We start from the raw sequence: 12,806 nt of genomic DNA, 5'->3' as shown, positions 1-12,806 counted from the left end.
TGCAGTTTAATAGAAATTGTTCTGTGCATGCGCAGAACTCAAAAACAAGATGGTGGCGGAGACTACAGCGACCAGGGAACCAGTTCGGAGCGTTGGGTTCTGCAACCCAGGCCAGCATACCACTACCACTTTGACCGAACTGGGCCAAATCAGTAGCAACCCACCTCTGGCCTCACAATATATGCTAGTCGTTCCCGACTCTAGGGGATGGTGCTCATCTCCGTTTCAAAGCCGGAGAGCCAGTGCTGTCCAAAGACATCTCCGGGGTTATGTGTGCAGCATGACTAAATGCCGAAGGTGCACGGAATGCTGTTACCTTCCCTCCAAAGGTGGTCCCTATTTTTCAACTTCCACTTTTACATGCTTTCGAGCTGCTAGGTTGGCAGAAGCTGGGAAAAGTAATGGGAGCTCACTCCGTTACGCGGCGCTAGGGATTTGAACCACCAAACTGCCGACCATTTTGATCAACAAGCTCAGCGTCTTAGCCACTAAGCCACTGCTGCTTTCCCAGCTATAATTACAATAAAATTAAACATTATCTATCATCAATTTCAGTGAAAAAAATTAAGTATAGTATTGTAAAGTTTTAAAAAATGTTAATAGAAGTGTTTATCATTGCTCACAATTTATTTGTATTGGCCCATCTCCTTCAAGGAGGGAGATTATCTTCCCATTATATTTTAGAATAAAGTAGGATGGAAAGAGACCATATCAATCTTTCTATTCCATGTAAATTCAATTTAACTTTAATGCCAGTAATCCTATGTTAATATAAATTTTAAAATAATAGTAAGCTTGGATGGCTTCTTTAGGAAGTATGCATGCTTATTTCTATATAAAATAGGTTGAGTTTATAACTCAGTGATGTTAATGTCAAATTTTCACTAAATAAATATAATAAAAACAATTCCCAATAAATTCAATAAATAAATGACATTAAAAGCGATCATTTTAAAGTTACTGAGAACTTAAGCTTCAAATTTAATTACAATAGAAACCTTTTATTTGAATATTTGAACACAATTGTGCCACTCCTCAAGGCGCGCGCGCGCACACACACACACATGAACTGATCAAAAAGAACTATAATCATTGCTGATTGTAACATTATTGGTTCCAGTTCGCCAAGAGAGAATTATGTATAAAAGCATGCCTGGAATCAACCCTACTGACACTATAAAGAAGTGAGGAAAAATTAGAACTGCTACTTATACACATGCCAGAATGTGAGTGGCATACTACACAATACCTAATCAGAACTTTTGTTTGTGATAATAGTAATCATTTTCCAATTTAAGACAGGAAAGGATGCTAGAAATTACCCTTTCCCTTGATAATTTAACAAGTTACTGCTGCCAGAATTTTGATGTCTACGAAATACAGGTCAATATTGTAGTAAACCTACATTTTTCATATTGTACAGATGTATCACTGCTCAGTCTCTTTAGAATCGCATCCTGCTTAGTACCAAAAATGCTAAAATAAACATATATTTTACTTGGACTATTTTTCACATAATCCACGTGGTTCATTACAATGTTGTAATTGAATGCCAACATTCTTATGTGCCTAGACTATGCACATGTGGCACACCAGATGCTGTGAAAGCTGAAATTCACAGGAACCAGCTGTGTGCATAAATGCCCTATGTATATACTCTGTTTCCCTGAAAATAAGACCTTCCCGGATAATAAACCCAATCGGGCTTTTGAGCGCATGTGCTAAAATAAGCCCTCCCCTGAAAATATTGCTATGCAGCAACAGCCATGAGGTGACCATGCTTGCCTCAAAAATAATAAGACCTCCCTGAAAATAAGATCAAGTGTTTATTTCGGGGGTCAAAAAAATTAAATCCCTGTCTTATTTTGGGGGAAACATGGCATAGTTCCTCCATTCCTCATATAGGTCCTCATATTCCATTCATTCAAAAATATAGAGGCTCCAAACAGGTTTTTTAGTTGTACTGAAACAAACAAGATCTTTGGTGTGGAGGTTAGTACAGTTTGAGTGATCGGTAAAAGTTTGCTCATAGATACTACCAAGTCAAAAGACGGATAAAATTAAAACACAAACAATAAAGCCATCATCTACTGTTGCAATTCTTCTGAACAAATGCATGAATGTCCTGTGAAGTCACTCATGACCTTTAGATGGTGTGGCAGATGGAGCTTCAAAGACATCATCTTCCACACTTTCTTCAATTGGTTTCATTTTGGATGATGTTCTTAAACAAGGAGATGGTTGGCCTGCCAACATTTTCAAAAAGCAATCATTTAAAAACAATATAACAGTTAAAACCAGTGTAGAACAGTAAAAATACCCTACAGTAATTGAATGATTTGAGTTAGACAGCCTATCGAGTGCCAGAGATAGAAAAACAAAATTAAAAAAATAAAATTTCTTACCATTCATTCTGAACAGCTCTTCTTGCGTTTCAAAGCATTATATAGACAATACATCCACAATCTATGTCAATCCAAGTATAATGGAATTACAATGTCTTAAAATTTCAAGTTGACATCAAGTTGAGAAAGGTGGAAATCCAATGTTCTCAATTATTTATATGTTACTTTTTAACTTTAAAATGTTTGAAGTAAGTAATTTAAACAATGGTATTATGCTATATGGCATAGGTTTTAGCTTGGGAAGATTACACGTTTACATTTATTTATTTTTATTTTATAAAATAAAAAAAACAGCATAAAAACCTGCAACAAATATTCCATCTCCCATTCCCCTTGGTATTTAAAAGAAAAATGCTGTTTTCAACATTTTATGCACAGTTTAGCATTTGATAATTATTACAAATACACCTCAAGAAGCAATGAAATATAATAAGAACTTGCCCTGCGTTAGTAAATAAAAGAGTATTCTGTACTTTTGATATTTTTTTTCAGAAGCAAAGATTCAAGCAAAACAGATAGGAAATGTAGTAGTTAACTTTTATTTACATTTAAACTACTTGCACAATACATGATCAGAATCAGTTAATTGTTATTGACTTTTTAAAAAAATGTTAGTTGTTAGTTACTGGAAACATTCAATATTAATAAAAACACAGGATATAAAAGCAAATGAATGAACGAACGAACGAACAAATGAATGGCTATTTGATAAAATACTATCCCATAATAATCCTATGCCTGGTTTATTCAAAAGTAATTCAACTGAGCTCAGCTCAGTTACTCTCAGGTAAATGCCTATAGAGGGTTGCAGCATAGGATTCATGCAGACAAATGCTTTCCACAGTGCTTGCAAAGAGCATGCAGTGTCAGGGCATTTTGACCCTGGAGCCTCCCAGGGTTGAGAAAGAACACATCTTCACAGTAATTACATAAAGTGCATCTGTTTGATGGAAGGAAAGGTTCAACTATTTCCCCTGTGGGGATAAATTCGCATACCAATAACTGCATGGCTATGCATGAAAAAGACCTGTACATGATGCATTTCTTCACTTCCTGCAAAAACTGGAGACATCCTCATTAAGATGTTTCCTGCTTTGCTTTTCAGATACGATCGCTATTACTTTTCTGAAGCACCAAGTCTGGAAAATACTTTTCACCTTTTCCTCCCATGAGAAGGTCATGAAGCTCACAATGAATAAAGTGAAATTACATAAGATATTCCTATCTACATATGCCTTATGGAATGGATACACTAAGTAATAAGAGTGATTTGGAAGTTATGTCTATGCCTCCTATGACACTCAAAATACAACACGGAATTCTGTTTCTCAACTCAAGCAGGGCTGCCCAATGTTAGGAGGACTGTTCCAAGCTTTGCCTGCTATTCAGAAACTTCATTCAAAAAAAAAAATAAGCTGGGCCATTCTTGCAATTTTTTTTAAAGATTTGCTGTTTTTAAGCTTCATTTGTTCTCATCACCACAAAAGTTCACAATCACCTGACAACCTTCAGTGGTGGGATTCAATTTTTTTTACTACCAGTTCAGTGGGCATGGCTTGCTGGGGAGGCGTGGCTTAGTGGGTGTGGCTTGGTGGGCATGGCAGGGGAAGGATACTGTAAAATCTCCATTCCCACTCCACTCCACTCCAGGGGAAGGTTACTGCAAAATCCCCATTTCCTCACAATCAGATGGGACTCGGGAAGGCAGAGAATAGATGGGGACTGGGCCAGTCAGAGGTGGTTCTCCAAACTATTCAAAATTTCTGCTACCGGTTCTCCAGAACTGGTCAGAACCTGCTGAACACCACCTCTGCTTCAGCTGTCCTTCAATTATTGTGCACCTGCATACCACTGTATGTGTACAAGGAGATATGTGATTATTATTTTTAAATAGAAGATGGAAGATTACAGAATAGTTTAGGTCAAGTATCAAAAAAGCAAAGAAAATCAGCTCAATTTTTGGAGAAGCTAGTTTCTCCTCTCAAGAAGTGTAATGTAAAGATGTACTGCAGTTCAGGATTATGCTCAAAGGGTGCTTTGGAGGGGCATGTACATCACACCTATCAGTGCTTCCTTAAAGAAGCTGCCTATTCTTTAGGCCTAACATAGAGTAGTTTATATGATCCCAGAAAAATATACATGTTTTGAATTCAGGAAGCACCATAAAGTTGTAGCAAGCTGCAGGAGAGACCAATAGTTGCAATCGGTTTGCCCATAATCCAACTGAAGCATTCTTTCACACTTCTAAACTTCAGCATGTTTGTAGTTTAATAGGTAGGCCCCTCAAGCTTCATTTCACCCCTTGAAATCCTTCAGAATTCCCAAAATGGAAAAATATTTCAAAAGCTTAAGTATCAGCCAGCTAACACCAAAGGGGTGCAATGGCTACATGCCACACATGGGTTTCAGTTCTGGGGCCTTTGAAGTACACTTTAAGTACCAGCAGCAGGAAAAAAAATCCACAGTGTATTTTAGGTGGCCTGGTGAGGCATGGACCACATAGTCTAGTATACCCTCTCCAAAAAGTTTCTATCTGGAAATTTTAGGAATCGCAGTCCCCCAGATGGGGAAAAGCTAGTGTTTTTTTCAGGGAGTGTAATGTGGTTACAGTAAAAGTGGATAACCCGGTGTTGCCCAGGTATTTATTTACAGGAGGAAAATGTCTGGACCAAACTTAATTTCTGATGTTGGATTTTCCCCCTTATCAGAGGGAGCCCCCTTCTGTAGTACTGTTAATCCATTACCATGGCAACTCCATTGCGCTGTACAATAGAAACCATTTTACGGCTGTACAGTAAAAGCCATTTTAAGGCACAACAGGCTGTATCTTAACAGAACACACACCTTGAGGGGCGTTAGGGGTGTCTTACCCTGACAGTATTTGTTTCCAGAGAGGAAATAATCTGTGTACCAAGTTTGGTTGAAATTGCTCGAGGCATTCCAGATTTATGCTGGAACATACACAGACACACAGCCAGATAGATAGATGATAGATAGATAGATAGATAGATAGATAGATAGATAGATAGATAGATAGATAGATAGATAGATAGATAGATAGATAGATAGATAGATAGATAGATTACAGCATTCCTACTAATCTAAAATTAACATTACAAATGAGCATGATATTGTGACCCTAAAACCATCTATGGAATCAGCATAAATTGTTCTATGACTTTCTACAGTTGAATACAAGTCTACATAGCAATAGCAATAGCACATATACCACTTCACAATGCTTTACAGCCCTCTCTAAGCAGTTTACAGAGTCAGTGTATTGCCCTCAATAATCTGGGTCCTCATTTTACCAACCTCGGAAGGATGGATACAGCTTTTGTACGCTGATACAACCTTTAATTCTGAAGAACCCAAACTATTATTTCACTCAAATATGTGACATTCAGTCCATTTCATACCATTTTTGAACAATGTTGATGAATATGTCATGCTGTTGACAAAAAAACATACTTTAAATTCAGTCCATAAGGATTCATTCCATAAGTGAATCCTTGTTGGTTTATTTTTAAAAACACAAGAATCAGATTTACATCAATAAATATTAAATACACACATGCTTTTATTAGTAGTTTTAGTGCTATGTATTTTTAGTGTAGAATTAGCTCCTTAGTGCAGAAAATAAAGAAACCAACTTCTGTTAAAAAAAAAATGCATAAGATCATATCGTATGTAAGTCTTTTTTTGTTGCAATTTAAGACATCATGAAACACTGATTGAATGGAGTAAAGGGGTCTAATTTCTATAAGGGAGGGCCCAGACCCTTTTCTAGTAATAGACCATCCTAGCCTTTCCTGGATTTGCTGGGCGCTGCTAATGAGAAGGAAGGTCTCACTAGAGAAGATGCCCAATGCTGGGAAAGACTGAGGGCAAAAGATGAAGGAGATGACAGAGAATGAAGTGGCTAGATGGAGTTACCAAAGCAGTAGGCATGAGCTTAAATGGACTCCAGAGGATGGTAGAGGACAGAATGGCCATGGGGATGTGATGGGTTGGACACGACTTCACAACTAACAACAAGCACTCCAGGTAGGTTCTCATTTTAACTTACTGGCTTTTACATTTAATTAAAATTGAACAGAGTTCCCCAATTACATCTTTAGTCTCCCCTCTTCTCTCACATTAAAAATTAAAAGTTGGTAACAACTTTGGAGTTTTCCATGAGCTTACCGGTTAAAGGAGTTTCAGGCTCACACTATCCCAAAGACCTAAGATTAGGCACCTCTGATTTACAATGAGAATATTGGATGAGGTTTAATTTTCATAAAAATCGAAGTAGTGAAATTCACACTTTCAGAGGTGAATGCAGAGGGCAAATTCTTGCCAGTAAGCAGGTCACACAGTGCTTAGCAGATATCCAAACTCTTAGATCAATACTAATGCAAAACACTCGTATGTGCTATAGGGTGTTTTTTAAATGAAAATGTCTAAGTAATCTAATAATATGTTCATTTTCTCTTGCCATGAACAGGATGGTTTCTCTGAACTTTGCAGCAGAGAAGGACACAAAGGCTTGAGCACCATATTTGAAAACAGTTAAGTGCAGATATTACCCTACATTAATAAATATACATGAAGAGACATTCAAATGAAAAATGGGTCTATAATGTTTAGTCACACATGGAAAAGGAGCTATTTGACTGTAGCTACTAAGTGATGGGAATACAAATACTGGCCCTAATAGAAGCAGTAGAGTGATGCATTCAGATGCACCTTGTTACATGACTCCCCTTTCCCCTTCCCAACTCTTCTCCCCAAAAGTAACATGATTTTGGCCACTGACTACAATGTTTAGTGATGCCTGGAAATGTTGACTGACTAGTTAATGACTCACGAAGGGTAGATGCAGTAGAAGTTCCACGGAGAAAATTTTCTAATCCGTCTTCACCATCACTTGAACTTGCCATGCTATTCCTCATTTGCATCACAGACAGTTGGGAACACAGACTGGGCTGGCGATCTATTTTTTGGGATGTCTGCACAGAAAATAAAAACCACACAATTCTCCATCAGTCCTAGACGCTAATAAATATTCATCGCTTACATTTATATCCTGTCATCATTTCTTCTAAGTTGCTAAGACAATGTTTTACCATCCCAACAACTCCACAAGAGATAGAATAGGATGAAAGAATGTCTGCTAATTATAACTTATTATGAGAGGAAAAAAAAACTCTTGAGGCAATTTACATATAACAGGGTAGAAACCTGTTGGTCTCAGCTGAACTGACAGCTTCCCTCTCTATTGGTCATGCTCAGCAAAAACTAGAAAGACAGATATTGATGCTATATAATTCCTCAGGGCTAAGATATTACATTACTGTAAGATGTCCGGGAGCAGACAGGACAAAAGATCTTCAATAGAAGAAGTCTAGTTTTATTATTTTGGGGTACAGGCAGGGGGAGCTGAATTACACTAATTATTCTACACCAATGATGCTAGGATTAAAAAAATCTTAAAAAGTAATTAGGCCACTTCTAGCCAAAGAATTCCAGTTTTGCCACAAATTTATAGGCCATGGCAGGGGCATTCCGATGGATAATATTTAAAAACAATCATATAGGAGGGAGAAGACTTAAAATATACATTTTAGGTTTAGCTAGTTTATTTTATGTTTTAGATAGCCTGCTGCTCTCTATTTCATGTTCTTTTTTCACATGTAAATCAGGAGATGATTAAAAACAAGTAGACAATTATACTAACAGCGTGTTTAGAAGGAGAAAAATTACATATGATATGAGCCATAGAGTTTGATTAACTGTGGCATTATGTAAGTTTGTATGGCCCAATTAATTATGACAAGTTTATCCCAATGGAACTATAAAAGTAAAGAATTTGGTGCCCTGTGACTTCATGGATGTGCCCAAGTGGAATTTCTTCACAGTCATGCAGAAGTGGTTTCTTTATACTTTTTCTTTAAATTATTATTTAAAACTCCAGCTCCCAAATTCTCTAATAGTGAAGAAAGCCTTTACTTTCAAAAGAGCATTGCTGCATTAAGATATCTAATCAGATATCCAAGTGGAAGCATGTTAAAATCTATACAGTTCAGTTTATGGCAAGGAATTTCCAATGCCATGTAGAACAAGAAATCTATTCAATATCTCTAAATATCTTATGATGGAAAGTGCCATATAGATATTAATGAGCACAGAGTCAAGGTAAAATGTCAAAACAGTTTAAAATCCTCCTTAGTTTTGATGAGTTCTTGATCCAATCCCCAAAACCCAATGATGTTTGATAATTAAACAATTTCAAAAATATAACTGTTAAGTGTTGTTCTGCATGACAACAGAATTACATAAAATTAAGCATTCCAACTATTAGTAGTTGTTTATTTAGTTCCCTCAAAAAACATTTAATTGCCATCATCCAGTGGTTGTATTTAATTTCTCTTGGATTTAAGATAAGATAATTGACAGAAACCACATTCAATAAAAAGTTATTAATAGGCATCCTGTATCAATTGTATTTTAAGAAGCTGTGTGGGAAAGAATATTGTGCGTTTTAGAAGGGAGCACAACTTAGCTCATCTAGAAAACAATTATAAAATGCATGGAAGTCAAAAGGGAAATACTTACCTTATCACTTAGGGTTGGATCATTTAATGAGTATAACTTATTTGTAATATCCTTTCCAATAAGATACTTAAATATTTCAAAAAGAAAAGGTTCTGATTCTAGAAAATACGCAAGTCTCTCTCTGGACCAACATAAGAATTTGCAGTTATCATCAGCAGTAATTGACACCTATAAAGAAAGTGTGGTCAATAATTAATACAGCATTTTAATTGTCCCAATGACTACAGCATATTTAATTCAGATCTCAGCAAATGATTAATAGCAACAGCACTTAGACTTATATACTGCTTCATAGTACTTTACAGCCCTCTGAGCTGTTTAGAGAGTCGGCATATTAAAAATACTTTGTTTTATGAACTTTCTCATTTCAGCCAGGATGAAAATAGTATTCTGACTAGACTGAGAACCTTGCTTTCTATTCTACTTCATTTGGATTTTTAAAACCCTGTAAACAAAGGTATTGCAAAGGAGGAATTAAAGAAACATGAGAGTCAGTATCAAGAATTCAAACAGCCAAGCTTTAATTACAGTATGTAACATTGCACCCTGGGCCCAACACCCCAGTGCTGTAAATCATATTTGCAGATAAAGTTTAACTGGTTGTACTTAAAGACAAAAAAAATGGAAAAGTTGAATCAGAAGCAGAATAATAACCATAATTTCCCTCCAATTATTTTAAGAATAATATGGGGCAAGGGTTTTAAACATTTCCATTATCCCTTATTTTGGGGGATATTACAAAACGTCCTTTATCATTCCATAGTTCTGAAATACATCTACGATATCTGCACTGCCAAAATCCGTATCACTTCCAGCTGTCAATCCAGAGGAGGGCAGCCAAGAGATACACACATTTTAACACTCTGGATTGAAGCAGTCCATCTCTGATGGCCCCGTTCTGAAATGGCCATATACAGGTAGCCCTTGACTTACAACAATCCGCTTAGTGACCATTCATAGTTACAATGAAAAATATCTCTTCTGACCTTTTTTCACACTTACGACTGTCGCAGCATCCCCACGTTCATGTGATCAAAATTCAGATGCTTGGCAACTGGTTCATATTTATGACTATTGCAGTGTCCTAAGGTCATGTGATCACCTTTTGCGACCTTCTGACAAGCAAAGTCAATGGGGAAGCCAGATTTATGTAACAGCCGGGTTACTAACTTATCAACTTCAGTGATTCACTAAACAACTATAGCAAGAAAGGCCGTAAAATGGGACAAAACTCACTTAACAAATGTTTCACTTAACAAAATAAATTTTGGGTTCAATTGTGGTCATAAGTCGGGGACTACCTATACTCTGATAATATGCAACTCAGATCTTTTCTTCAAGAGGAAGAAAAGATCCTCCACTGTATAAACTCTAATCAAGTCAGCAGAAGTAACAATATCATGGGATGGACTATCTTCAGGTAAGTGCTTCAAGAATTAGAGCCTCAGAATAAAATTCAATTTAAGTGCTGTTTATATATGCAAGCTAGCAACCAATGATTGTGTTCAGGGCATCTCCATAAATCTAAATCCAGCAGATGGCACCAGTGTATTAACAAGAACAAAAGTAAGCCAAAGACTCTCACCCAAGGATCCATAAACAAAAAATATAAGTATACCCTTTCCAAAGAACAAAATGAAAGCAACGTCTAAGCATGTAGGGAGGTCCATAAACATTGTCTACGTATCATTAAATGCATATTTATATTTTTTTTAAAGAAACATTTTAGAAATGTGAATTTTGTAAAAATAACATTTTTCATTCATTAAAAAAAGCACACACAGATTAAGTAAATACTAAATAAGCAGAATGCTAGAAACGTATGGTTAAAAATGTACATGTTGAACTCAAAACCATGTATGGATTTCAGACCCCTTGGCAAATAAATTCAGTACTCCTATTCTTGCCTTGTTCTTGTTTTGATTGAATTTAAATTAATCTGCAGAATAGGAAGTCTGAGGTGTTTTCTTTCAGTATTTGGTACAGATTGTATTTTCTCCAAGTCTGAATAAATCAGTGTGCAAAACCCAAAGTGGATAATGTGTTAGAAAGAGCAGAAGTATCTTGCACTGGCCTTCCAGTAGGGTGATTTCTGTATTATGACAGCAACCTTTCTATGGCATTAAGCCCAGTTTTTGAGTGGAACATATTACGCTAAGTCACTGATTTTAGATTCCGTACCAGGCTCAATTTCACTTTTACTATCAAGTTAACAAACAACTGCATAGTCATTCCTGGTCAGGCATAGGAACCATGCTTCCAAGTAGAGATTGCCTTTTACGACTGAAAGGCACTGCAATAATTCCATGTTTTTCTCCCTCGTATGTTTTGAAAAAAGAAAAGAAAAAGAGAAAAATAGCTCTGGGCAACCGCATAAGAAAGATCTAGCTAATTGATTCCAACTGATATCTGAAATTCGCTTGCTGGAGCTTCATTTTGGGAATCTGGGATCTGTCACCACTTTTGTAGCCTATTATTTCTTTATTTCCAAAGGATCCCTCATTAGGTACTTGCTGTAATAGTAGACCTTATTTTTCCAAGTCCTTTAAGACATACTACGGCCTAGCAATCATTTTCAACCATTTTTAATTCTTTTTAAAAAGGACTTTAGAAATTTGATGGCTAATTACAAATAAAAAGTCCTGGACTTTTTCTGCGAAATCATTTCCCTTCGAATATACACATACCCATATTTCCTTGATTGCTGTTATCAATTGCCAAAAAGATTTGGCAGATTTTTGAAAGAACACTAAAATTGCCATCTGTCACATCTTAGATTTTGTATTTTCTGAATGCTTTCCCATAGATCTTTCCATCCCCTAGTCTGTCTGCAGCACAGGAAGGCTGTATTAATTTATTCCCCTCACAATTGTTCTTTAACCTGTAGTGAAAAAAGGGTTTCTTTCACTTATATTCCCTTGCATTGAACAAAAAGATCTTTGAATAAAGTATCTACCAGCTTTTTCTGAAAGCTCTCCAAGTTGTCCTGTTTTCAGTGTGTTACAGAATAGCTTGAATTATTAATGGATCTTTTACCAACAGAAAACAAGACTCTAGCTGATCAGGTGAAAGTGATTATTTTCAAATTATAGTTCCAACTGCAAAATAGCATTAAACTCAAGTACAGTTTGGTTTTTCTCAGTAAATTATAGCAAAGTGATTATTAATCTTCAAGCGCTTATTTGGTGAATGAAAACAAATATCATTTTAAATCTCCCCAATAAACACAACCATAATATTTCACATCCGGAATTATTTTATGTTCCAACAATAACAGTTTGAAAAGCTGTATAATGCATCAGACAAAAGATTGTAAATTCACAGTTCTTCGATTTTCTTCCCTGAAGAATCTTCATGATAATTATAATCGTTCCTAAAGAAACTGCTGATTTCATACCTGGAATTTCTCATCCCGATTCATCTGAGTTGATCGATATTCAGGAGAATCTATAAAGGCACATGGGTAAATATTATGCAGAAAATGTCCTCTATAGGAGACCTTCATTCTGATGATGAAAATAAGTATTACAACAATTGATAATAGCATGTTAATTTCTAATAGAGTACAATTATTTGCAAACATGTAAATTCTGTTATCATAGAAAATAGTTTAATTGACTTTTGCTAGTTAAAATTCTGGAACCCCTGCAGTTAAGCTAGTCTCCAAGAGGCATGATGCAAATGCAATCTGAATCATATCCCCTACATTTAGATATCCCCTCCCCATTCTTCCCTCTTCCTTGCATTAATTGCATGGTACATTTATATTGTTCACTATCATTCATCACGAATCATTACTAA

General features: G+C 36.1%; 1 protein-coding gene across 4 annotated transcripts in view; it reads right to left on the bottom strand.

Moving 5' to 3' along the window:
• Positions 1 to 1,789: 1,789 nt before the first annotated feature.
• Positions 1,790 to 12,806, bottom strand: part of POPDC1 (popeye domain cAMP effector 1) — a 30,030-nt gene continuing 19,013 nt past the window's right edge. For 3 of the 4 annotated variants that reach the window (XM_087718705.1, XM_087718706.1, XM_087718707.1), the window contains exons 5-7: positions 12,403 to 12,511; positions 9,006 to 9,173; positions 5,883 to 7,399 (exon numbers count right to left, since the gene is read on the bottom strand). In XM_087718705.1, coding sequence (XP_087574831.1) covers positions 7,127 to 7,399; positions 9,006 to 9,173; positions 12,403 to 12,511 — 550 coding nt within the window. In that variant the 3' untranslated portion in view covers positions 5,883 to 7,126. Of the gene's footprint in view, positions 2,247 to 5,882; positions 7,400 to 9,005; positions 9,174 to 12,402; positions 12,512 to 12,806 lie in introns of those variants that run through there. The other variant, XM_087718708.1, reaches the window with a different exon arrangement.

The sequence above is a fragment of the Thamnophis sirtalis genome, unplaced genomic scaffold, assembly GCF_051295495.1.
Source record: "Thamnophis sirtalis isolate CommonGarterSnake01/CBP01778 unplaced genomic scaffold, rThaSir2_p1.2 scaffold_6, whole genome shotgun sequence".
Lineage (NCBI taxonomy): Eukaryota > Metazoa > Chordata > Lepidosauria > Squamata > Natricidae > Thamnophis > Thamnophis sirtalis.
This window is presented reverse-complemented; position numbering and strand designations above follow the sequence as displayed.